General features: G+C 39.1%; 1 protein-coding gene across 1 annotated transcript in view; it reads right to left on the bottom strand.

Annotated features, from left to right (window-relative positions):
• LOC117406278 (cytoplasmic dynein 2 heavy chain 1-like) overlaps positions 1-3,865 on the bottom strand; it is a 149,648-nt gene extending 145,783 nt beyond the window's left edge. The window contains exons 1-2 of the mRNA XM_059031142.1: positions 3,436-3,865; positions 1,770-1,973 (exon numbers count right to left, since the gene is read on the bottom strand). Coding sequence (XP_058887125.1) covers positions 1,770-1,964 — 195 coding nt within the window. The 5' untranslated portion in view covers positions 1,965-1,973; positions 3,436-3,865. The remainder of the gene's footprint in view (positions 1-1,769; positions 1,974-3,435) is intronic.
• Between the last annotated feature and the right edge of the window lie 20,086 nt (positions 3,866-23,951).

The following is a 23,951-nucleotide window of genomic DNA, read 5'->3' as shown; positions in this document are numbered from 1 at the left end:
CAGCGGACACACGGACAACACTTTTTTTTTTTTTAATATAAAATTTAGAGTGATCAATTATTCTTTTTTTTATTTTCACCCAGTTTGGAATGTCCAATTATGTTTTTTCTCCTCACTGCATTGAGTCCCCACACAGCACAGATGTTCTGAGGGCATGCAAGTGTCCTCCGATCTCACAAACCTAAAGCCAAAATTGCTTTTACACAGAGCAATCCAGAGCAGAGGTGGGCGGGCTACTGATCCAGAACAACAGAGACTAGCCCTGCCTCTTATCCACTCTGAATGTGCATGGTGTCTGGCCAGTAGGGTTCACTGTTGCGTGATGAGGAGACGGAATCCCTGCCCGTTTCCCATCTCCCACCCCAGGAATGTCACAGGCAATGTGACGCCCCCCCTCGGTGTCCCCAGCAAAGTTCGGCCTCTTGCACAGGCTGGATGTGAACTGGCGCCATCCAATCTGTGTGACTCATCCTGCGCTCTCAGTGTCAGCGCGTTAACTGGATGAGCCACTCTGGGACCCTATAACACTGTTTTTAAGGGGCGTAATAAAGTCAGAAAAATTAAGAGAAGCAACCAGAAATCAATAGTAGATTATTTTTTAAAACAATTAGAAAATAAGTCATTTGTATGGGTTACACTGTGTTTGAAATGTGTGTCTACACGTTTAAATTGTTTGAATTTCCATAGGTTTGGATTTTGACAGTTAGTGTTCCTGCATATTGATTGGGGGTTAACCTTTATGTAGGGGATACAGGAAGTGAAAATGAGAAATGTGAGTGAGACTTGAAACAAGATTAAACTGCTGTACTATCCCTTTTGCTTTGTACACCACCTACCGTGTACTCTCCCAGTAAAGCCTTTGAACTCACTTCTTGTATCAACAATTAATACATAAGCCTTACACAATCTTCTCAAAGCCAAACGGAACATAAAATGTCACAGAGCGGGTTAAACTGTTTTTGGTTGATTATAAGCATATATTGTTATTGCCTTTTAGTTATCAATAACAATGAAAAAAGTTTTAAACGACAATAACTGCATTTGCATGGTGGGAGAGGTTGGCACGAGTGATGTATTGACATGATGTACCTTTACTATAGGCTTGCCTACTGTTTTGTAGTTTGTGTATTTTCTCGCGCCGCCCACCTCCACTGGAAATTTGAAAAATTGAACCCTGATCAAGAGCAGTGGTTCTCACTCCTGGTCCTCAAGGATCCCTGTGTCCCTGTGTCCCTGTGTCTTCTGGTTTTCATGCCAACTGAGCTCTCAGTTACTTAACTAAACCCTTAATTGAACTAATAATTAGCTTAATTAGGCCTTTTTAATTGTTTTCTGCTCTTAAACAGTTGGAGATTTCAGCTTAACTATAAAATGTTATAAGTAACTTGAAATCTGCAACTTTTTAGGAGTTGAGAACAATTTAAAAGGCCTAATTAAGCTACTTGTTAGTAAAATTAAGGGTTTAGTTAAGAAATTGAGAGCTCAGTTGGAATGAAAACCTAAAGACACAGGGGTCCCCGAGGACCAGGATTGAGAACCACTGATCTAAGGACACATCAAGTCTACTTGGAGACAACTGTCTACCTTGCAACTATAAAAACCTCAACTCTGTCTCCAATTTGATCGAGTCAGACTGTTACAGTATCTCCTTGTACTCGTCATATGGTTTTATTATAATAATAGATTAATGAGACAGTTAAATAAACCACGGACCATAAATTGTCAAACGTTATAGTTCAATAGTCAGAAAAAAAAAAAAAGCACTCTACCTTGTTAGACATGACAAGGTTCTTCCCAGATTTAAGAATCGAGAGCACAAATTCATTGCCATCATCTAAAAAACAGTTAAGTTCCTTGCTGTCACTCAATGGAGATATGAGAGGATCTGATGGCTGGAGTCCAAAATAGTTTCCTGTTGTCGTGAGGATGAAATTTTTCCTTGTATCTGTCAAGCCAGTCGGCATCTTTCTTATCTTTAAGACAATAAAGAAAATTGTTACTTTTAGATTTGTTCCTGGATCCCTTAGATGTGCAGTCGAGGGTTTCATATTCAAGATTCTGTATCTTTTATTAATGTGGAACTGCTGGAGGGCAATCAATTGCACAGTAAATATTAAAACTGTTTCTGCGAGTTGTATCTCAAACTACACTTGTAGGTATCTATTGGAGTTTTTAGTTTGAATAAGCATTTATTTGTACCTATTAGGTTTTAATTTATTTATTTTAGGCACATCATTTTATTTCAGTCATTTATTTGTTTTATGTGTAAGTTTTGTTTTAAAGTAGTTAACAACATAATTCCAAATATCTCAGCAATTTTGCACATCTATTAGCTACACAGGCCCTATGTCTCAAATGTGCAGTTTTAATAGAAACAGGTTATAGCTCTTATAGACTTTTGTAATTCCTTATTCTCATCTATATTATTCAAGTTCTGAAGGGAAAACAAACCTAATAATTAGCAAGAGTTACAGGTGGCCATGTGGCCAGTGCTTAAAGCATGTCCAAGCCACTAACAGTGTAGTTCTTAAAGTTGTAACAAAAGAATGAAACAGTAGGTTTCACTATCGGTCTGAATATTACTTGGTACTGCCATGACCATTTTTTGTAATCTTAACCACTGAATGGAATATAGGCTAATAGCCTGGGATATATTTTAAATGTCACATGCCAACTAATGACTGGCGCCTAAATCAAATGAAAGTGTATGGCACTATCATCGCTATACTTTAACATGGCTATGACATGCCACCATTTTGATTTAGTTCAAGCATGGACAAGTGGTCTACACTTCAGTTCAACGAATCTAAAATTCTGTTCCGCTATTGTATGTCTGTTCATTCATGTTGCCAAGATAATTTTTATAGCTAAAGGCGGCTAGATACATTTTAAACGTGCATGTTCGTTCAAATCTTTCTCATTATATTTATTTTATTTTTTTTTCAAATAAAGTCAATTTACTCTTACTAGGCCTACTTGGCTAAAGTTAAAAACACAGAAAAGTCGAATGCTAAATAAATGCTATAAACGTATGGATTTTTTTTTGGGGGGGGGGGGTGATGATGATTATTATTATTATTATTATTATTATTATTATTATTATTTATTTATTTATTTATTTTTTTATTTATTTATTTCTTAGCAGATGCCCTTATCCAGGGCGACTTATAATTGTTAGAAGATATCACATTATTTTTACATACATTTACCCATTTATACAGTTGGGTTTTTACTGGAGCAATCTAGGTAAAGTACCTTGCTCAAGGGTACAGTAGCAGTGTCCCCCACCTGGGAATGAACCCACAACCCTCCCGTCAAGAGTCCAATTTAAATCATAATATAATCAGTTTTAATTGCTTGATTAATTAAATTAGATCAGCTGTGTAGTACCCCTTAAACGCATCATGCATTCAGGAACAGCAACGATAAACTTACCTATAGTCACTGCGTACTCAGACCAAACGGAAACTGAGTCTACATCTATCTTGTGTAGTGGATGAATGAAATGAATAAAAATTATACAGCTCTGCACGGCAAAAAGCGTTAGTTTAGTAATTGCATTCAGGATATACTGTCCGAAGACCTGCCTTGCTTTTCTGTTGACAAACAGAGAAGCTTTCGTTGTTACCAGTGTAACGGCTCTTAGCCCCAGTATTCATTATTCCAATTGCGTTTTTTTCACAGCGTACCAGCGTTGGTTGCTTGGGGACTTACGTAAAAAATGTTTCGTAGCTGATGGCATGGAATACGCTTTGAAGGTCCCAATATTATGACGTCAGTCAAATTGGACGAGTCTACAGGGGATGTTCAAACATTTTTATTAATATTAATAAATAATTTAATGTATAGTTATGTATCAAGTAAAATTAAGGACTCCTTTTTTCAGGCATTATGTAAGACTCCTCGGAGTAGCTTTTGATGTGCCGCACAGCAGTGGAAGGGCTGCAGAACGCAGACTCGCACAGGGTAGTGCTGCGTACGCAACTTGTAATAGACGTCATCATTATTGCTGCAGCCCGATCACATGGGTGCGTTCACGGAGATCATTCTGCGCAGATTCTCTGCAGAATCTGACCAGTTTAGCTAATGATCTTCTAAGAATGATCTCCGTGAACCACCCATTGCCTAAATTGATCAGATTCTGCACAGAATCTGCGCAGAATGATCTCTGTGAACGCACCCATGATAAAGGTGATGAATTTAGGTACTAAAACTAAGTTTATTTCATAGCCAGGGTGCGATTTGATGGGGGGTTTCCCTGGCTCTGTCTGCACTTTCAGTTGTCATCCCAGGGGAGGGGATACATTTACCCACCCGGTAAAAGATTTTGAATTAACAATGATTTCTTCGGGAAATGTTTAACATATTTAAATGATAAATGTATGCTGCATCATTTTTACCAAAGGGACTTAAAAAAAAATCTCGGTTTTAGCACCCGAAGGTAAGATCAGTAGCACATTGTATTAACATAATTTGTTTTAAAAAAATAAAATAAAAAAAGCAATAGAGTTTAGTTTCACTGGAGCCGGATCATAAAGTTCGGCTGTCTAAAGTCCAAGTTCGGATTCCACTCACTCGTCATTGTCATCCAACAGTACGCACCGTAGCAAGGCAAATTGACCAATGAAAATCAACTACGGCAGCGTCATTCAGTTGCTGTATTTCAAACTGTTTTATTTTTATTGTCATCGGAAGTGTGTACTGTACTAAAGAAAAAAGAAATCTAGACAGGCCACTAAAAATCCATAGTAGATTTTTTAAACAGTCCCAGAGACTCGAACTTTTACCCGCCAAATTACCCGCTGAGCAGAGTGGCCAAGATTAACAACAATTAACTCCTGCAGATTAAACTGTTAAAATACGTATGTTGTATTATGTTCCATTTATTGTTGTTAGACTTTGTGCAGTTATCAATGAGGTTATGTGCAACAATGCAAGTACTGTCATGAGTGCGTTTTAACATTATTTTAGTTGCTGTAACGTATGTAGTTTTGTTATTTCCTTTTGATACCGTACATACACGCCAACAGTCCCTGTATCGTCAGGACAGTCCCCAGCTTTCGTAGCAAATGTCCCGCGTCTCGATGCATAGGAAGAAAGTCACGATATTTACCCATAGCAAAAAAATATCATTTATTCTGCACAGTAGAATTAGTGAAAACCACACGCTGTGCTCTTCATGCGGCTGACACATCTAACTTATAAAGGTAAGAATGCTTCATTATGTCTATTTTTACTGCCATCATGGTCGTGTGGTGTTGAGTTGGGAGAATACGTCTATTATATGATAATATTGTAGCGTGCACGGGGGAAGGCAGCAGCAGGGCTGGTAGGTGACGTAATCACACACAAAGACATAAGCCCGATATACGCTGCTTGCAAGGGAGCCAGCTCCTTTGTACAAGGTGCTTTAGTGCGAGAGGTCCCGGGTTCGCGCCCGCTCTCCGCCTGTGTGTGGATTACGTCGCCCCGTGTGATGCGCCTGCCTGCGGGAACCAAGAACGCTACATTGGTGTCAGCGTGGGATGCAGGTACCCGGGCACGCACTCGTCGGACTGTAGCCTGGTTAGCAAGTCCGGGGCGGATTTGAGGCTGGCAGGGAAGAGTGTAGCGTGCACGGGGGAAGGCAGCAGCAGGGCGGGTAGGTGACGTAATCACACACAGAGACATAAGCCCGATATACGCTCCTTGCAAGGGAGTCGGCTCCTTTGTACAACGCTATGCTTTAGTGCGAGAGGTCCCGGGTTCGCGCCCGCCCTCCGCCTGTGTGTGGATTGCCTCGCCCTGTGTGATGCGTCTGCCTGCGGGAACCAAGAACGCTACAATATATATGATCAGTGTCCCGCTGAACAGTTTCCAAGTGTATAAAAAATAACTGCATTTATCCTGCATGATGGCAGATTTAAAAAATGTGTGATTCCTAAATATTTTTTAGCGGTTGATTCGGTATAATAAATAACTTAGTGAACCAATTAATTCTCACAGGGTAATCACTATTTTCAGTGTAGTCCCCTCCCACACTGTTTATGGTCAGGTGGTAGGGTGTTGAGGGTGAATGCAGCATGGCGTAAATTACGAGTTGCGCACGCAGCACTACCCTGTGTGAGCTTCTTGCGAGAGCTACGCTGTGCAAGCCCTAGTTTTGCGGCTGTATACTCTTGAAGGAAGATTACCCTTTCCACTTATGACGTGCCCCATGCGTTCTGTATTGATTATAATGGCCTACACTTTGGGGTGCTGCTGCTCGTGGGGTACTGCTTGCTCACTAAAATTGTTAGTGTTTTTGCAAAGAGGAGACGATAACCTATCTAGGGATACCTCGATATTTAGTGAGCAAGCCGTCTAAGGGGGTAAATGGGGCGAAACAAGCGGGTAATATAGGGAACCGCTATGCTGCTGATACAGATTTGTTATTAATATTTTCGTTTTTTTTTTTTTTTTTAAAGAAGGAGCGATTATTTTTTAAATAGTGGCAATATATTAATTGAGCAAGATGTGTAAGTGAGTTAACACACACAGAAAAAGAACACGCTGCTTTGTCAACTACATCGCAAATAAGGAACCGTGATTAAGTAACCAACTTCCAGGTGGATAGGCTCTGCAGCTCATCATGTCGGCACCTCACAAGTATGAGCCCTATGAAAATGCTGCAATACATGCAGGAAAACAGATTAGCCCGACAGATCATTCCAGTGAAGATTGCTTCTGGTGAGCGCAGCTTTTCCAGGCTGAAACGGATCAAGATTTTGCGCTCAACGATGGCAAAAAAGATTGTCAAATGAGAGCGAAGTTGGCAAGAATTTAGAATACTCAAATTTGATAATGGACTAGGAAAATGTTTAGGAAATGGCTAGGAAAATGTCTTTGCAATTTATAGTTTTAAGTAGTTTTGAACGTAAAATTAAAAAAAAAATTGATAATGCCCAGGGGTTAAGTTGTAAAAAGTAGCATTGCACACAGTGTCACGTGTCAAAAAGAAGCATTGTTTTGTTGTTATTGTTTATCTCTGCCTGGTTATACTCGCCGCCGAACTGTCAGAAGACTTATCGTCAGGCATTACAGTATTTTTCAATAGGTCTTTTTAGAAAAAGGAAAGGTTAATACGTGATATGTTTGAAGTAGACTGGAATTCTGAGTGATTTTAAGTTGTGAATTACATCAAATGATAAAGTCTAACAAACAAACTAAAACAAGTATTCATTAACATTTGAATGTCATTAATATTATTTACCGTATCTTAACGTTGGTATATAGGTGCATATGATTACATGCACCTATATACAAACATTAAGATACGGTTGCTACTGTCGCATTAATTTGATATTCTAGACCCCGCGCTTAATCATCACCACCTAGGGCCCCACACAGCCTATATGTTAACGGAATATAAATATAAAAAGAGTATTTCGACAAAAGCTGCCAGGAAGCACTGCTGATTGATTGTTTCTACGCGCTTTGAAAAGGGAGTCTCGTCTTCCTGAATATCCATTACATTGTGCGCCATCAAAAATAAAAATAAAGTTAATAAAGAAAATGATTTCAGCAAGCTAAAACACCACACGAACACTTGTCATGTGACACTTTCTATATTGGCTTGCTAGCTCGCAATGTGCTGCTGGTCCGCGGCGGTGCGGCACTGAGCGCTGGTTTAACATGTTACAGGTGTTATACACTAGCGCCAGTAGGCACTGAGAGCTTTTCACCTCCAGCGACAGTGTGTCACTGACGCTGGCATGCGTATCGGGTGGGGATGCATTTTCTGCAGGAGAACAAAGATATTTTGTCCACAAAATAGAAAAAGCTTAGTATCAACACTGCAGGACATCAAAATGGCACACTGTTATCCTTTGGCAAAGCAGTTATTCACAATACAATATAGCAAAGAAACTTTCGGTTCTTTCAAATAAGACAAGTGCTCAAAAGGACCACAGTATAGCATACACACTAACATACATCAAATCGAATAAATATGATTGTTGCATGCTAAGTCGTAACCAATAAGACCTTGCAACTGCAGATCGCAGATTAAAACGAAAGCAAACAGACAGTGTTAGCCTTATACTTGTGCCTTTTTACATACAATATAATACCCCAAAGCTCTTTTAGAATAAAAAAATATAAAGACCATAGAGATATCACAGATAACAGAAATAAGAAACAAGCAAATAGAGTGAATACAATAAAAAAAAGAAAAATACTTTAAAAATCGGACAAAATAAATAGCAGATCACATAAAAAAATAAACACGACAAAATGTACGCAACAAAATAAAGAACGGGAGGCTTTATTTATAGCCAATTAAAAACAGATGTGTGGTGTCTTTGTAAACACTGATATGATATTAAACAACTTTCGCTTTGTAAGCTTAGATTTATTTTCAGCAAGTCGAGAGATAGGTGCAGGATCGATGAGGGGGGCACTGCATCTTGTGTGCTGTTTTTCACCCAGCCTGTCGGATTGTGTTTAGTTTGTCAGTTTTGGAAGGGGAAAAAAAACAAGGCCAGCTATTAATTTTCACTTAGTTTATTTTAGAAATGTTTTAACTGAACCAACAAATGTTATGTGATAACGTTATTTTATAAAAACTAAAATGCAATGCCCTAAAAACAGTTGTCACCTCAATTTCAGTGCACGACGCCGCTTGTCAATTTCAGTACTGTTTAGCCAGATAGCACACGCAGACGCGATACAAGGAAAAGTTGCGTCGGGACATTAAACGAGGACTTATAGGAGAGAAATAAAATAGACTACTATTCAAGATAAATAACAGTGAAGATGGGGTGTAGCTTCACCAAAAATAGTGGGTGGGCTGCGTCCACCCTTCTAAAAGACTGAAAAGCTAGCTGTTGCTTCCTGTGGTTGCAAGCAGGGAGAAGCTAATTTAGTTCTGCAGCTTATGCAGCTAATGCTTTGTGTTGCATGCACTTTTAAGATATGTTGACTAGATATGTCTGTGCATGTTTTGCCTTTGCTGTTTTTTTTCTATGCTTTTTTTCTCTTAAGTATTCCCTGATAGAAGTTTACCACAGGATTTTTGCATGGTAATGTATCAGTTTCTCATGCATTTAATATTAAACTTGGTAAGGACATTCTTTTGCGTAAGTTATCAAGAGTATCTGTGGATATAAGGAAATCTCTGTAAATGGTCCCATCTGCTCAATGTCATGTTTACATTTTTTTTAAATATCATGATACTGATAGCTTTGATTTTATATTTACAGATTGCACCCTATCCTGCTCTGTATGTTTTAAAATAAAGCCTGGTTGAATGTGTTTTTTTTTAATTAATTGTTTTTTTCAAATTGTTAAAATACAAGAAAATAAATATAAATCTATAAATAAGCAGCATCTAATTCATAACAATCGTGCTAGAAGTTATCAAGATAAGATTAACAAGAACTCAAATGAGGTTAAACACACATTTCATTTGAAAAGGCTTGTGGCTCATATCTAGCCTTCCAAGAAAAATGAAAACCCACACAGTCTTGTGATTCGAGATGTATAACATCATATAGCTTTTAGAATTGTAACTATTTAAACTAACTATTGAAGTTAATAGATTCATTTCAGCAGTGGAAATATATACTGTATTTATGTATTTTACTGATTCTAAATACAAAAACATAGTCAGAACACCAACATGTACTATTGCAGTGTGTTAGCAATTAGATTAGATGCCGATTAGATAAACTGAATGGAATACAATTTTGGAGAAAATAGGATTAAATATTTTGGTGACCAAATCCAACATGAAGGTAAACATTTGATTGAAAGTCAAGGGGCCTTTAGCTACAATGAAAGTCCTTTGTGAATAGTCTAGGCTTGGGTCGTTATCCATTAATGGAAGTCTATACTTTTAAAATCCTGCATGTGTGCCATATAGATGGCTTGATGTACAGAGATATATACCCAGAATCAGATATGTTCAACTAAGTAATGTTAATACCAAGTTTCAGGACAATTGGATAAACGGCTGTCCAGATATATGGCAAAGGGGGAAGTGTGACATAAGTACATATGTAGGTACATACTGTATATTTGACCATCTCCACCATCCCCTTTGCAAGGGATCTCATCCCCCAACGGGATAATAATAACTTAATCCCCCTTCTCTGCAGCCTATGGGTAATGCTATTTACAGAACCTTTGGCATAGAAGATACTTTTTTACAATTAAGACAAGTGAGAATGTAACAGAAGATACTGGGGCAAAAGATAAAAGCCAAGTAAATTAACCTTTAACCTGAAAACAAGGTAGAAACTTGTACAGATATGCTGTAGGATACGTGTCTGAAAAACCTGACGAGAAACCAATCGTGCCTGTGAAACCAGTTCGACCCTCACCGGACAGATAGCGTCTACAGACGTGTGCAAATATTGTCCATTAGGCCAAATCATATATTGCATATAAAGAATCAAGCAGATGGTGGAAGGCTATTTTAGCATTGGGTGAACTCACATGTTTAGTTTTTGTTCTGGTTACATGTTTTCATAAACAATGTATATCTGTGATTTATCATTTAATTCAAAGACCAGATTTGCTTTGATTTATGCAAAAGTATGTCATACTAATATCTAATAATCCATATGAAAATGTGTCAAAAATACTAAACAGAACTGCTCACATACAGGCCCTCTACAAAACGGTGAGTTATTTAAACAATATTGTTTTTGATTAGTTGATAAAAATGTGTTTGATTCTTTAACAGCACTATGGAACAATTTAATGAACTGTACCTGTAACTCATGAGTTAAACTTTAGTTTTGTAAATATTGCTCTCGGTGGTTCGGCTCCACTTTTCAAGCATGGTTCGGTTCTTTACAGGTATATGTGAATCATCCAAAATGAATACTTTGATCAAGCAGTGGTAGTTCTTTTACATCTTGGTAGTTTCCCCTGTTTTTATTATTATCATATGTGAAACTAACCAGAAAGGCCTTGCTTGATTCAGTAAACAAGGGGAAGTGCACTAGCTTACGAACTCATCCCCAAATGTACTAGAGCCATATGTGAACCATCCCAGTTAAATATTCATTTTGAGGATTTTTAGTACATACAATAAAATACACTGTACAATACTAACTGACATTTCCATAACATCTTCAAACTCTTTATAAACCACCTCTATTCAAGATTTACTGTTTGCAAAGATTTTGCAGTGCAGCAAAAAGAAAAAAAAAATGTTACCACAGAAAGCTCACCCGTGTGTATGTAATAAAGTGTGCAGTGTCGGTATCAGAAGGTTTAATGAGAGAAACCCAAGCCTTTTTGTGTAGTAAAACTGAAAGGAAACCAGGAAGAAAACAACATTTTGAAACACAATTTGAATTTCAGGATTGACAAGAAAAAAAAAAGTTCCTGTTACATAGTATTATTCAATATAATAAATCCAGTTTTAAACATCATAAAAAGTGTTGAAGTGGCAACAAAAGCAGACTAGATAAAGATTATTATTATAGTTTGACATACAATTTTAAGCAATGACCCGTATCCTTTGTTTTATAAATTCATAGTTGTTTTTTTTTTTGTTTGTTTCTAATAACTATTAAATGGTATGACAGGACGGCTAAGGTTGGTGACATCAGGCCAGAAGCAGGAACTGAAAACACACAGGCAGCACTCGGGTGCAAAGCGCACTGCGGCGCTATTTTTATCTTTAAACAAAAATACATTTTGAAAAAAGGTGAACAGAAACAACGCTCACAGAGCAAAATAAATATTCAAACAAAAACAAAGTCACAAACACAAAACTAAGCAGACCTAAGGTCAGGCTGGGCAGTTGCCTTCACTGATCCTATACTTCTACTTTTGTTTTACTTTCGCTTCATTCTTCTCTCTCTCGCTCTTGTTCTCTACTCCAAAAACACTCCACCAAGGAGAGCTGCAGGCTTTTATCTCGGTGACCATCTCCGAATTAACCATAAATTAATCAATTAATTAACTCCGGAGATGGTCATCTTCTGCACAAGTTTTGTGTGGATGGGGCTGCCACATATTCCCCCCCCCCCCCCCCCCCCCCTTCTGCACAGCACACCTGGCCCCAGCAGCCACCTGCCCCCTTAGTCCCAAAGTCCCAGTCAATGTTGCGGCCCAGGAACAGGGGCACCGATTGGTCCATGGGTAGCAGCCATGGTGGCAGGCACAAGTAGTCCCTCGGAAGGCGACGGCAGGTGCGGACCCTCGGGAGGCGACGGTAGGTGCTTACCCTCGGGAGGCGACTGCAGGTGCGGACCCTCGGGAGGCGACGGTAGGTGCTTACCCTTGGGAGGTGACGGCAGGTGCAATCCTCGGGAGGTGACAGAAGCAGTGGACCCTCGGGAGGAGACGGCAGCAGCAGCGGGGCTTCTCCTTCTCGCGCTGGTGGAGGCAGACACAGCAGGCATTCTTCCTCTGCTGGTGGAGGCAGAAACAGCAGGAACTCTCCCTCTGCTGGTGGAGGCAGAAACAGCAGGAACCCTCCCTCTGCTGGTGGAGGCGGAAACAGCAGGTATTCTTCCTCTGCTGGAGACTTAGACCCTGGACCTGTGGGCTTCCCCCTCTTGGGCTGTGGAAGCACGGCCTCCCCTCTCTTGGGCTGTGGATGCACTGGTTCCTCCCTCTTTGGCTGTGGACTCACTGACTCCCCCCTCTTGGGCTGTGGACGCACTGACTACCCCCTTCTAGGCGCTGGAAGCTGGACGCTCGGGCTCCCCCCTTCTGGGCGTAAGACGTTCGGACTCCTCCCACTTGGGCGTAGGACGTTCAGGCTCCTCCCACTTGGGCGTTGGCGACGGCTGGGTCTGGTCTACAGCCCAGAACCATTGGTTCCATGCCTCCTCATAGCAGGGGTCTCCGTAGGGACAGTCCTCCCGGTTGTGCCCAAACTCTCCACATGTGCCGCACAGGGAAGCCCCTTCAGTTCCCCACTGCGCCTGTTCGGCTGCCCAGTCCGGGGGTCCAAATTGAGTCGGAACCCGGGACCACCACCTCTTCCCAGGTGTCCCCTGTTGCTGCCTCTTTCTTCCCATCCTCTTCCTTTCCTCCAAAAAGTATTAACGCTTTGCAGTCCATTTATTAAGTGTGCGTCAGGCGCGTCAGGTCCAATTTATTTTCACACGCGCAGTTAATTTTAGACGCGCTGTTTAAAAGTATTTTTTTTTCACAGTCAAACTGGTTTGAAAGGCCCTGCATATCAACAAAGCACTCACTAGGCATCTCCAGCCCCGCCCCACCCTTTCGTTCGCTATCGCTTTCACATATACTAAGAAATAAATAATAATAATAATAATAATAGTCATACATACTGATCAATCATCTCCTGATCACTCGTTTTATCACCAAACTCCTCAATAATGCAATCCAAGTCATTATTTTATTACTATAACATCTCAAAAAAGCTCTGCAAATGTCCGTGATAGTCTCTGTGCGCTGATACAGTAACATCCAGCTTGTTTCCTTATGACTGCCCATATGGGATGCCAATGGCAAGTATGACTATTCATGAGATAGGCATGAGATTCAGGATATTTTTCCTTCTCCCAAGGCTTCCTGATAAAGTGGCGCCAACTGTAGTGTCATTTGATAACTGTCTTTTAGTATTCTTTTTATCTGATAATGACCACTAAAAATGACCTAGGTAACAGCCACATTTGTTCGTAAACAGAACCCCAGACATTATCAAATACATGATTTATTAATAATATATCTTTTAGATTTATTAACAATATATATATATATATATATATATATATATATATATATATATATATATATATATATATATATATATATATATATATATATTAAGTGGACTAGTCAGCCATTTTGAATATTTTTACTTTAACTATTCTAATAATTAGTAGTTATTGTACTCCTATCATACTCAATGGTGCATTAACAGTGAACAGTACACCAACAGGATTGCTAAATTGGCAGTTATTCAGAGTGAGGTAATATGCAGGCTCTTCCTAGAAGAGCAAACTCTCTACTGTGGGTTGTTTTGAGTTGTGCTAATGTTAATGCACAGGGAAGTGAAACTTGCTGTGATTCAGGAGGTGTGGTGACGTTTTTGCCCTTTGACATTTAGGAGGCCTTTGAAAGTGTAAACTCCCCAACCATACTGCAGAAGTAAAAAAAAAAAAAAAAAAAAAAAAGCGGCCAAGCCTTCAAAAGGTTGCAATGTGTTTCCCTGTTTGGTCTTTAGGGTTCTTCTGTGCCTTTCATATTTTGCATTGACCTCTGCAACTTGCAACTCAATGACCTGAAATGGAACTGCACTGGTAAGGAAACTGTGGTTGTGTCAGAACAGTAATAAGAGAAACAATCTGTTCAAAGTATTGTTCCTCTTTAGTATTGTGTGTGTGTGTGTGTGTGTGTGTGTGTGTGTGTGTGTGTGTTTTAAATGACTGTATCTGGAAGTAGATATAATAAGGTACATGTAAGAACTTACCTTCAAAAATTTTGTCTTGCTTGAAAAAAATTTAAAATGTGACAAAAATCCCCTTGCCTGTCATCTAACATCCACAATGAGCTGATTATTCTGGATCAATTAAAAGCTTCTCTTTATATTGATTGCTTCCCATGGCTTTGCTGGAAACAAACAAAAAAAGGTCATATTTACATTGTACAGTCGTCCAAACTCCCCAGACTAAAAATGATATGACATAACAACTTATTTAGCTTATTAAACATATAGGGCCTTGTGACAGGTTGGCTGAGTGGTCTGACGTCAGGCAGAAGCAGGAAGGAAAAATAAACCAGTACTGCAGATTAAAGTAAGTCGTGGCTGGCCGTCGTTTTTATTAAATAACAAAAATAAATAAAAGGCTTGAACAAAAAAACACACTTGCTCACAGAGCAAAATAAAAATGATAAACCAAAATAAATCACGGACACAAAATAAATAAAACACAGGTCAGGCTGAGCAGTAGCCTTCACTGTTATTTTTAAGTTTCGTTTTTACTGTCTCGTTCCTCTCCACTCTCGCTCTCTCCGCTCCTAAAACACCCACCCGAGTGCCGAGAGCTGCAGGCTTTTTATATCATGGCCGAGGGGTTTAACTAATTAGTAATCATCCTATTACCCCTCAGCCACAATCTGCACGGGTTTATTAATTGTGTTGTGGATGAGGCTACCCATCCACGCTAAACAAAATAATTGGCTACGCCGTCATAATACAAAACAAAATATGCGGCGCTTCGCCGTCATACATTTACAATAAAACAAATAAACAATACAAAATAACACGGGCGGAGGGGGACCCCGTTCTAAAAATAAATAAACAAAACAATGTACAGGGCACCTTGCCCTGTTACAGGCCTCATTTATGAAAGGGCACTAAATGCAGCTGTATCGTGCACATTAAGTAGTGAGCCTAACATGCACCACAAATTTACTGTCCCATTTACTAACAGAGAAAACTTTAATTTTCGTCAGCTCTGTTTGGCTAATTTACACACCATACCGTGCACACTACATGTATTGTAAGCGATAATTTAATGTGCATGATCATGTCAGAGACTTCCGTGATATCAAAAGCCCCAGCAGTCCAGGTCTATCTTTTGGTCAGTGGCTTATTGTGAAAGGTGGAGGTAGCTTACATTGACCGAAAATGAGCAATCAACAGACACAGCCCTCCGTAGGAGACAGGCAGAGGCAACGTAAACTAAAACTGCACGCAGAGGAGTTAGAAATTCTAGTGGAGAAGGTTGTTTTAAATTATAATACCTTGTTTGGTTCAGCCTCTTCCAAAACTCCTGGTTCCAGAAAGCAGGTAATATGGACAGCTATAGAACACAAGGTCAATGTCCTGGGTCATCAGGCAAAAATCGTTCAAAAAAAAAGAAAAAAGGGACTGAGATGAAAAGAAAAACTAGAGAAGATTGCTCACAACCAGTCTGCGGCAACACATACAGGAGGAGGACCATCTGGACAGGTGGAACTGACCAGCCTGGAAAAGAAAATTGATACCAGAACAACTAGGTGTGCAGGGCACCATCGACTCCACGAGACTTGAAGATGATTCTCAAACAGGTAAGTTACAAACGGCTCAAATCACTTAATTCCTGCAATTGATTTTTATATAGTGCCTTTCAGAACAGAGTTATGACAAAGCGCTGTCCAATCTTGAATAAGCCATATCGAAAAGGAACATTTTAACATGCTTTTAAAAGCGTTTTATTCAACCACTCTATTGTTTGTACCAATGTAATTTGTACAATTTGTATCAATTATTTGTAATGAACTATAAAATAAAATCTAAGAAATTATAACATTCATTAATGTTTATTGAGGCTTAATATACTTGTTATTTACAGGTCATTTTCACTGCGTATATGAAAACAAGTAAATGCTGAATTTCGTGAGGCACAGACTCATTCTGTGTGTTCGATGTGGAACAGAAACAGCTTTTAGCCATTTTGTGAAATAATAGGCAGCAGTGTGGAGTAGTGGTTAGGGCTCTGGACTCTTGACCGGAGGGTTGTGGGTTCAATCCCCAGTGGGGGACACTGCTGTTGTACCTTTGAGCAAGGTACTTTACCTAGATTGCTTCAGTAAAAACCCAACTGTATAAATGGGTAATTGTATGTGAAATAATGTATAATGTGATATCTTGTAACAATTGAAAGTCGCCCTGGATAAGGGCGTCTGCTAAGAAATAAATAATAATAGTGTTCAAAAACAAAATTTCAAGTTGTAAAGATAAAGTCTTCCATTTCAAATTCATAACTCATTCATTTTCTGTAGCTCTTACCCATACGACCTTTGTATGCAAGTAATGCCTCCATGATGCCAGATAGATTTCAGCCCAGAAAAATAGGTTTAAATATCAAGCCTATCGGTGGTTAAAGACTGGTTTCCAAACAACTAATTATTGCTCACTTTAAGGTGCACACTATGATTATTGCCATATTGTAGTCATGTGACTTTTTGGTTTCCAGATCATAAAGATCACACACTCTAAGAGATTGATTTAACATTTGGTACACTATATATATATTTGATTCCCCAGGTCAAGTGCGATTATGGGTATTAACCTTTTGTGTCAGTAATTTTACACAATTTCTGTAAATTTCTGCCACTAAATTTTGAGACCTCATACACAGAGTTTAAAGGCTTAATTAATATTTTACAGGGTTATTAAGGTTTTCTGACCAAGTCATTTCAATAAGTCATCAAATGGATTTCAGTATTAACGGGATTACAGAGTGCAAAGTTTTAAAAACAAAATGGATATCTAAAGGCAAGCAAAAACCAACAGGGTTACAATTGAGACCCAACACTTTTCTCTTTGTTTACTCTCATCATCCTTCTCCACTCCACCAGCTCTCATCTCTCTTCACAGCTCTCTGTTGTGGGAAAGAATTCATGTCTCGTTCAGTAGTTCCATCCTCAGCTTTTGATACGGCTGACTGCTCTTTCACAAACAGGTAGCCTGAGGCCAGTTCACATGATCATGCTTGCCTTACCGCCTCAACTTGCTGTAAAGGTAGTGTGCATGCTAGTGGGACCATAAGCATTTGGACTGTTTAATTTAGCATATATAGTTTTTGCTACAGCAGTCAGAAAAAAATACCTTAAAAAAGATGTATCCTGCTCCCAAAACTTTAACGGAATTTAACAGAATTTAATTCAAACAAGCTTTTTTAATCAAAACAGACTTTAATTAAAACTGTATTTAACTCAGTTAAAGCTTTGTGAATTGGCCACAAGGTTTCATAACGAAAGATAGTTTAGACTGTGAAACCAACATCGGCCAAACCACTGTCTGATACAATAAAGAAGTGAAACCCAATTCTTAAAGGCTTGTGAAAACTCACCAACAGTATCTGTTGTTTCATCAACAATGGCTTAGTTTACTCTTACTTGAAAAATTTCTGTCTCGTAAAATAAACATGGACTTCGTACCTTTTTGCGTTTCCATGTGAAGCCTTTCATTTTCATGGGAACTCCCACTTTCCCCCAAACTTTATGCAAATTAATGGGGAGGGGATATTTAAATTAACAATGCGTAAGACCCAGTTCGATTCTCGTGCCGTTTAGCAGGAAACTCAGATATTGTTTCCAGGGTTCCCGCAGGTAGGAGCTTCTCACAGGCGGCGGTCGTATGCGAACCCGGTACCTCCCGCTTTGAAGCATAGCGCCGATACCACTCTACAAAAGAGCTGCCTCCCATGCAGAAGCAGATATCGGGCTTATGTCTAGATTGCTTCACATACCAGCCCTGACCCCTACCCCCGTGTATGCTACTCTTTCCTGACAGCCTCAAGTCTGCCCTCGGACATGCACACCAGGCTACAGGCTTTGAAGTGCATGCCGGGGTACCTGCGTCCACTTCTGACACCAGAGTGGCGAACCTCAGTTCCCGCAAGCAGGAGCTTCTCACAGGCGGAGGTTGGACGCGAACCCAGGACCTCCCACTTTGAAGCATAGCACCGATACCACTATACTCTTTTCAACAGTGGTATCAGCGCTATGCTTCAACTAGGAGAAATTGCATGAGAGTAGTTATACACATTTAAACATAGTACTTAGTAGTACTTTACAATAAAGACATTTTGACAGATGTTTGGAAAGCTATTTGTAAGTGTATTCTGAAGTACTGTACAGTAGCTGTAACCACCTGAATTCACAAGCCCAAGATGCAGTTTATCAAACATTTTTAGTAATAGTTTTAAACAGAAACTTGGTAAATACAATCTGAAATGATACTTTACAAAAGCATTTAGATCAATGACATGATTAGCATGATACAAAGTTTTAGGGAAGACGGAGAAAAAAGTGGGGTTATCTGCAACGTCAATCTGATAAGGAAAATACTGCAAACAAAAAATGAACTTACCTGCTGCCATATTTAGACCATGGTAACTTACGTATTCCCGTGTGACTTTTATAGTGGCTTTAGGTAAGGCACTTGAACAAACTAAATAACATTTTCATGAGAAACTCATGTTTCCATGTGTAAGTGGGCATTGATTTCACACGCATTTCCTTAATTCTCACGGGGGCACTTTCACAAGTTTTTCTTCCCAATGTGCATGCACATGGCCACTTCACGTGAAAAACATGTAAACTGGCCCAATGAAATTTGAGATGGAGCAGACAATATACTTTCCCAATTTATAAAACAAAACACTGATAATGTATTCATATCTGGAATGTTAGCTTTATTTTCAGTTCTGTTATCTTTTTGTCTACTGTTACTCCATGCACTTGATATTTTAAGGTATTTGTTTTCTCTCCAAATGTCAGTGGCTTCTAGGAACACACTGGTTATGAATTCAAAACAACAGATAAATATGTGGAAACAACCTGAGAATCCAGAAACAAATGGACTGAATTTGCATCTGATATAGAGGCCGCCCCAGGAATCTTTCATGACAGGATCATCAGAAATAAAGTACAATTACAAAGTATGATACAATACAATATAACAGGACGGACGCTGGGCACTAACTGGCAACCTCACACATTGCAAGCGAGTGTCTTAACCTTATCTCATTTCACAGATGGGGAAGAATCTGTAGCAGCAACGTATCACACAACACTGCGTGTTACACTCTAATCCCTTGCAACTCGCAATTGGCTGCCGCTGCCAATCCATGGCATCTGAATCATGGCAGCAATGTAACAGAGTGGAGGCTGAGTGAGATTCAGCAACCCCACACCCTGCCAGCGAGCCTCTTAACCACTATGCAGAAGATCACGAGTAGTACAGTAATATGCAAGTCTTCCCCAGAGACATGAGACTTAGTAAGAACTAATCAGCCACTTGATAACCTGCCATTTTAGTTGAACATACAAGTGTTATTTATTTTAGTGTTTATGCAATAGTGGAAATAGTTTATTGTTTATCATTTGTTGTTGATTGCCTCTGCCTTAACGGTAAAGACAGTATGTTTTAATTGTCTATAGTTCAGCCAACCCAGATCACCACAAAAAAATATAGTGCCAGCCAAAGGATTGTTACCACAATGAAGAACATTAGAGAGTAAGCAGCTTTATTGTTTTACTACTCTCTTACCAAGTGAGGATGTTTGCAACCCTTCTCAGTGGTCCCTGATAGAATTAGGCCCTACTCAAATATGTATGTGTTTGATAAAAAGGTGATTTGACTTTGAATTCAGGAGCTGCTCTTCAATTCTAGTTGCCATAAATATGTACAAGGGTAAGCAAATAAGACACAATATTATAGGTTTATCAAAAATGAATTGATTCTGCCCTGTAGTTATCAAGTACCCCTAACCGTAGCATCAAAACTTACCATAATCCACTTATTATTTTTTATATAAATTTAGTAGTCGCCAATGATTTTATTATTTTCTCCCAATTTGGCTTATCCAATTATTTTTAGGCTAAACTCACCCCTACCACCCCCACGATGACTCAGGAGCGGTGAAGACGAACACACGCTGTCATCCGAAGCGTCTGCCATCAGCCGACCACTTTCTTTCACACTGCAGACTCACCGTGCAGCCACTTCAGAGCTACAGCGTCAGAGGACAACGCAGCTCTGGGAAGCTTACAGGCAAGCCCGCAGGCGTCTGGCCAGACTACAGGGGTCGCTAGTGCACGGTGAACCGAGGACACCCTGGCCGACCTAAGCCCCTGCCCCCGGGCGGCGCTCGGCCAATTGTGCGCCGCCCCCTGGGAGCTCCCTTCTACGGTCATCAATAGAATAGCCTGGACCCAAACCGACGACCTCCAGGCTATAGGGCGCATCCTGCACTCCACTCGGAGTGCCTTTACCAAATGCGCCACTCAGGAGCCCTGTAACCCACTCATTATTAACATTACAGTGTAACAGAAAATAGGTAAACGTTCATCATGGCAAAAGCATAGCAAAGTGTAGTAAAATGTGTTTTGTATTGCCAGGATCCCGTAGCACCCATAATTTAAACACAAATCAGTAGAACTGAACCTTTTTGCTTTGTCTAGAAGAAACAGCATTTTTTTTAAAGCATGAACTCCTTGCGTCTTGTCAGAACTGTATTAATGTTTGGTGATATAGTTGGAAGCTCCAGAATATCTTATTATAGACTTTTGAGTCTTACAGGGTGGGATAAAGGCTGAAATAATCTGGGGTCCTTTTATTCTACCTAACAACCTGTAATACTAACTCACTGGAAAACTTGAGTTGCACTGGACTATCTGTGTTTAATGAAGTTACTACCACCTCATGATTTCAGTTTGAGTCCATTATTTGCTAGCCACAGCCAGAATAGACTGAAATACAGTTTGGAGCGGTTGCTTTTAAACCCTGTATAATTATGGTCTTTACATCACTAGTATTCCTTGAATCTTGTACTATTTATTGAAAAATGACAGCTCATAATAAACAATGTTGTAATCCACACCCAGTTCCTGTTTGGATACAGGTTTTGATGTGACGCCTTAAAGGGAATTTCCCAAAAGAACACAGAACTGTTATGCTTGTAATCGATTCATTAACATTTTACTTGCCCTTTGTTTTTTTCAATGGCATAATGTTACTTGTTGCATCATCTCAGTGTCACATGTTGTATTAAATCTGTTTGTGTACTAGTAATGGAAGTGTATAGGCAAGACACACGACAACTGCTTGAGGAAGCTCAATTGTATGGCTCTGAACATTTAGAAAAAAAACTAAAATAGCAAAATAAAACACTGAAAGGTTAATAGTATCTAGAAATTAGAGATTTAAAATGTTTAAAATAATAAAGATACCACTTTTTAATTGCTGTGAAGGCCTGTTGGGTATTATAATGGTACTGTAGTTGATTTTGTCTGAGGGACAGCTCTTACCAGCGCCCCCCACAGGGGAGGGATAACCTGGCCCAGTTATTTGGCTTTTGTAATGCGTACATTTGCATATCCTGATTACCCATAATTATTATTATTATTTGTTTATTTAACAGACGCCTTTATCCAAGGCGACTTACAGAGACTTGGGTGCGTGAACTATGCATCAGCTGCAGAGTCACTTACACTTACGTCTCACCCAAAAGAGAGCACAAGGAGGTTAAGTGACTTGCTCAGGGTCACACAATGAGTCATAATTGTGTAGCTACTGCTTTTTCTCATCTTAACTCAAAAGCTACTTTTCTTTATAGTATATAATATACGATTCTAAACGTTGCAGTAGTCAAGCTTATATTTTTTTAAATGTGTTGTATTTAATTAAAAGCACTTTGATTTTTAAATATATTCATTACTAGATTATATTGAAAGATATTTTATCCCACGTACATATGTATACTATACAAGATTATAATTAAATTAAGTTACAGTATGGATCAGTTATATTGTTTGCAAAATAAGAAATGCTTTTTATGTGTAACTTGCAATGCACCCCATTCTAGTCAAGGTAATTATGGGGAATTCTGATTGGCTGCCCCAGGGCCAGTATGCAAAGAAGGGAGCAGGAGGGCTTTTGGATGTTTTGGGGGCTCAGGGGATGGCAGAAGGGGGTCAGGGGATGGTGGCTAGTGAGTTATAGAAGTTTGTCATCGGGTGGGGGGTTGGTGCCATTCAGGAGAGTGTTTTGTTATTCTTGCGTTTAGTCACTGGCAGAGGTCTGCTGCTCTTTTGAGATGGGGGGAATGCCTCCAAATAATGTTTGTTAAACTTGCCATGAGTGTTTTTTTGTTATGAGCAGCTTTTAGTGAAGTGCTATAGTTACAGGATTTATTATAAAATATTTTGAACAAACATTTTATACACTGTATTGAAAGATTTTAGTAGGCTATGTCATCCTGACTTGGTTTACCAAAAGAAAATCACAAACACAGATCTTATATACTGCTGTGTCCTGTAGCTCCTTAAAAAAAAAGTTCATGAAAGACTTAATTGATGGTATTTACAAATCATCCCTTAGAGCAGGAAGGTCCAAAATTGATGCCTCCTTCAACTGAAATGTCTCCAGACGAGCATTTATGGACTGATTGGCTTCCTCTTGCTTGTAACTTTTATACCTTCTTACGTTCTTATTACAGCCCAGTAGAGCCCAAAAGCAAATATGAATTATTCTGGCCTTGGATATTACCAAGTAATTTAGTTTTTGTAATTTTATTATTATTAATATTACCCTAACCGTAACCTTAACCAAATCCTTGTTTACAGATTTTACTGTGAAATAAACAAAATGTTGATAATTATCTCATTACCACATAGATGTTGCTCATGGAATAAATTATAGCAAAGTGTAGTGAAAGCATGGTGAACCACAGGCAAGCACGGTGAAGCACAGTGCAGTAAAGCATATTACAAATTATGGCAACTGAATAGTAAAACCATGTGAAAAAACATGAGGAAACTGAAAACTTACCTTGGAAAATTACTAATAACTTTTATTAGGGAAATTACAGAAATGTATTAACCATAAACCAATTTATGACCTTGTAGGAGTAATAAACATCTTGCAGCTTCCTTCCAATTATTAAGGCTAACCATCTTGCTAAAAGGTTGTCCTGTTTGCAAAGCCACAGTTGGAATTTAAAGCAGAGAGCTGCATTGCCAGTGTAATTAATATGTGAGTGGTGTGCAGATATTATTTTTCATTTCACCTTTTACCTTTTACACTAATAAAGAATATTTCATTGTGGTCTGTATTACATTGAATACGACATCTGCATTTTAATAATCTGTTTCCAAGAAAACAAGTGTTGTTTTGTCAGTACCAGCTTAGCAGCTCTTAATTAAAACCTAAAGAAGCCTGAAACAAGAGTGACAATCATAGCAGTAGCTCTACCTAAAGCCATTGTAAGAGGTGTTTGCAAAATGGAAATAAATTCATAATGACCACCAATGAGATATGATGGGGATATCAGCTATTGATATCAGCTATTATATATGATGGGGATAAAGCTACATATCTTTTTGTAACGAGGTGACCAGAATTGAACACAATATTCTAGATGAGGCCTTACTAATGCAATGTAAAGTTTTAACATTACTTCTCTTGATTTAAATTCAACACTTTTCACAATATATCC

This window comes from Acipenser ruthenus, chromosome 9, assembly GCF_902713425.1.
Source record: "Acipenser ruthenus chromosome 9, fAciRut3.2 maternal haplotype, whole genome shotgun sequence".
NCBI lineage: Eukaryota > Metazoa > Chordata > Actinopteri > Acipenseriformes > Acipenseridae > Acipenser > Acipenser ruthenus.
The sequence above is the reverse complement of the archived record's forward strand: the minus strand, read 5'-3'. Positions and strand labels throughout refer to the sequence as shown.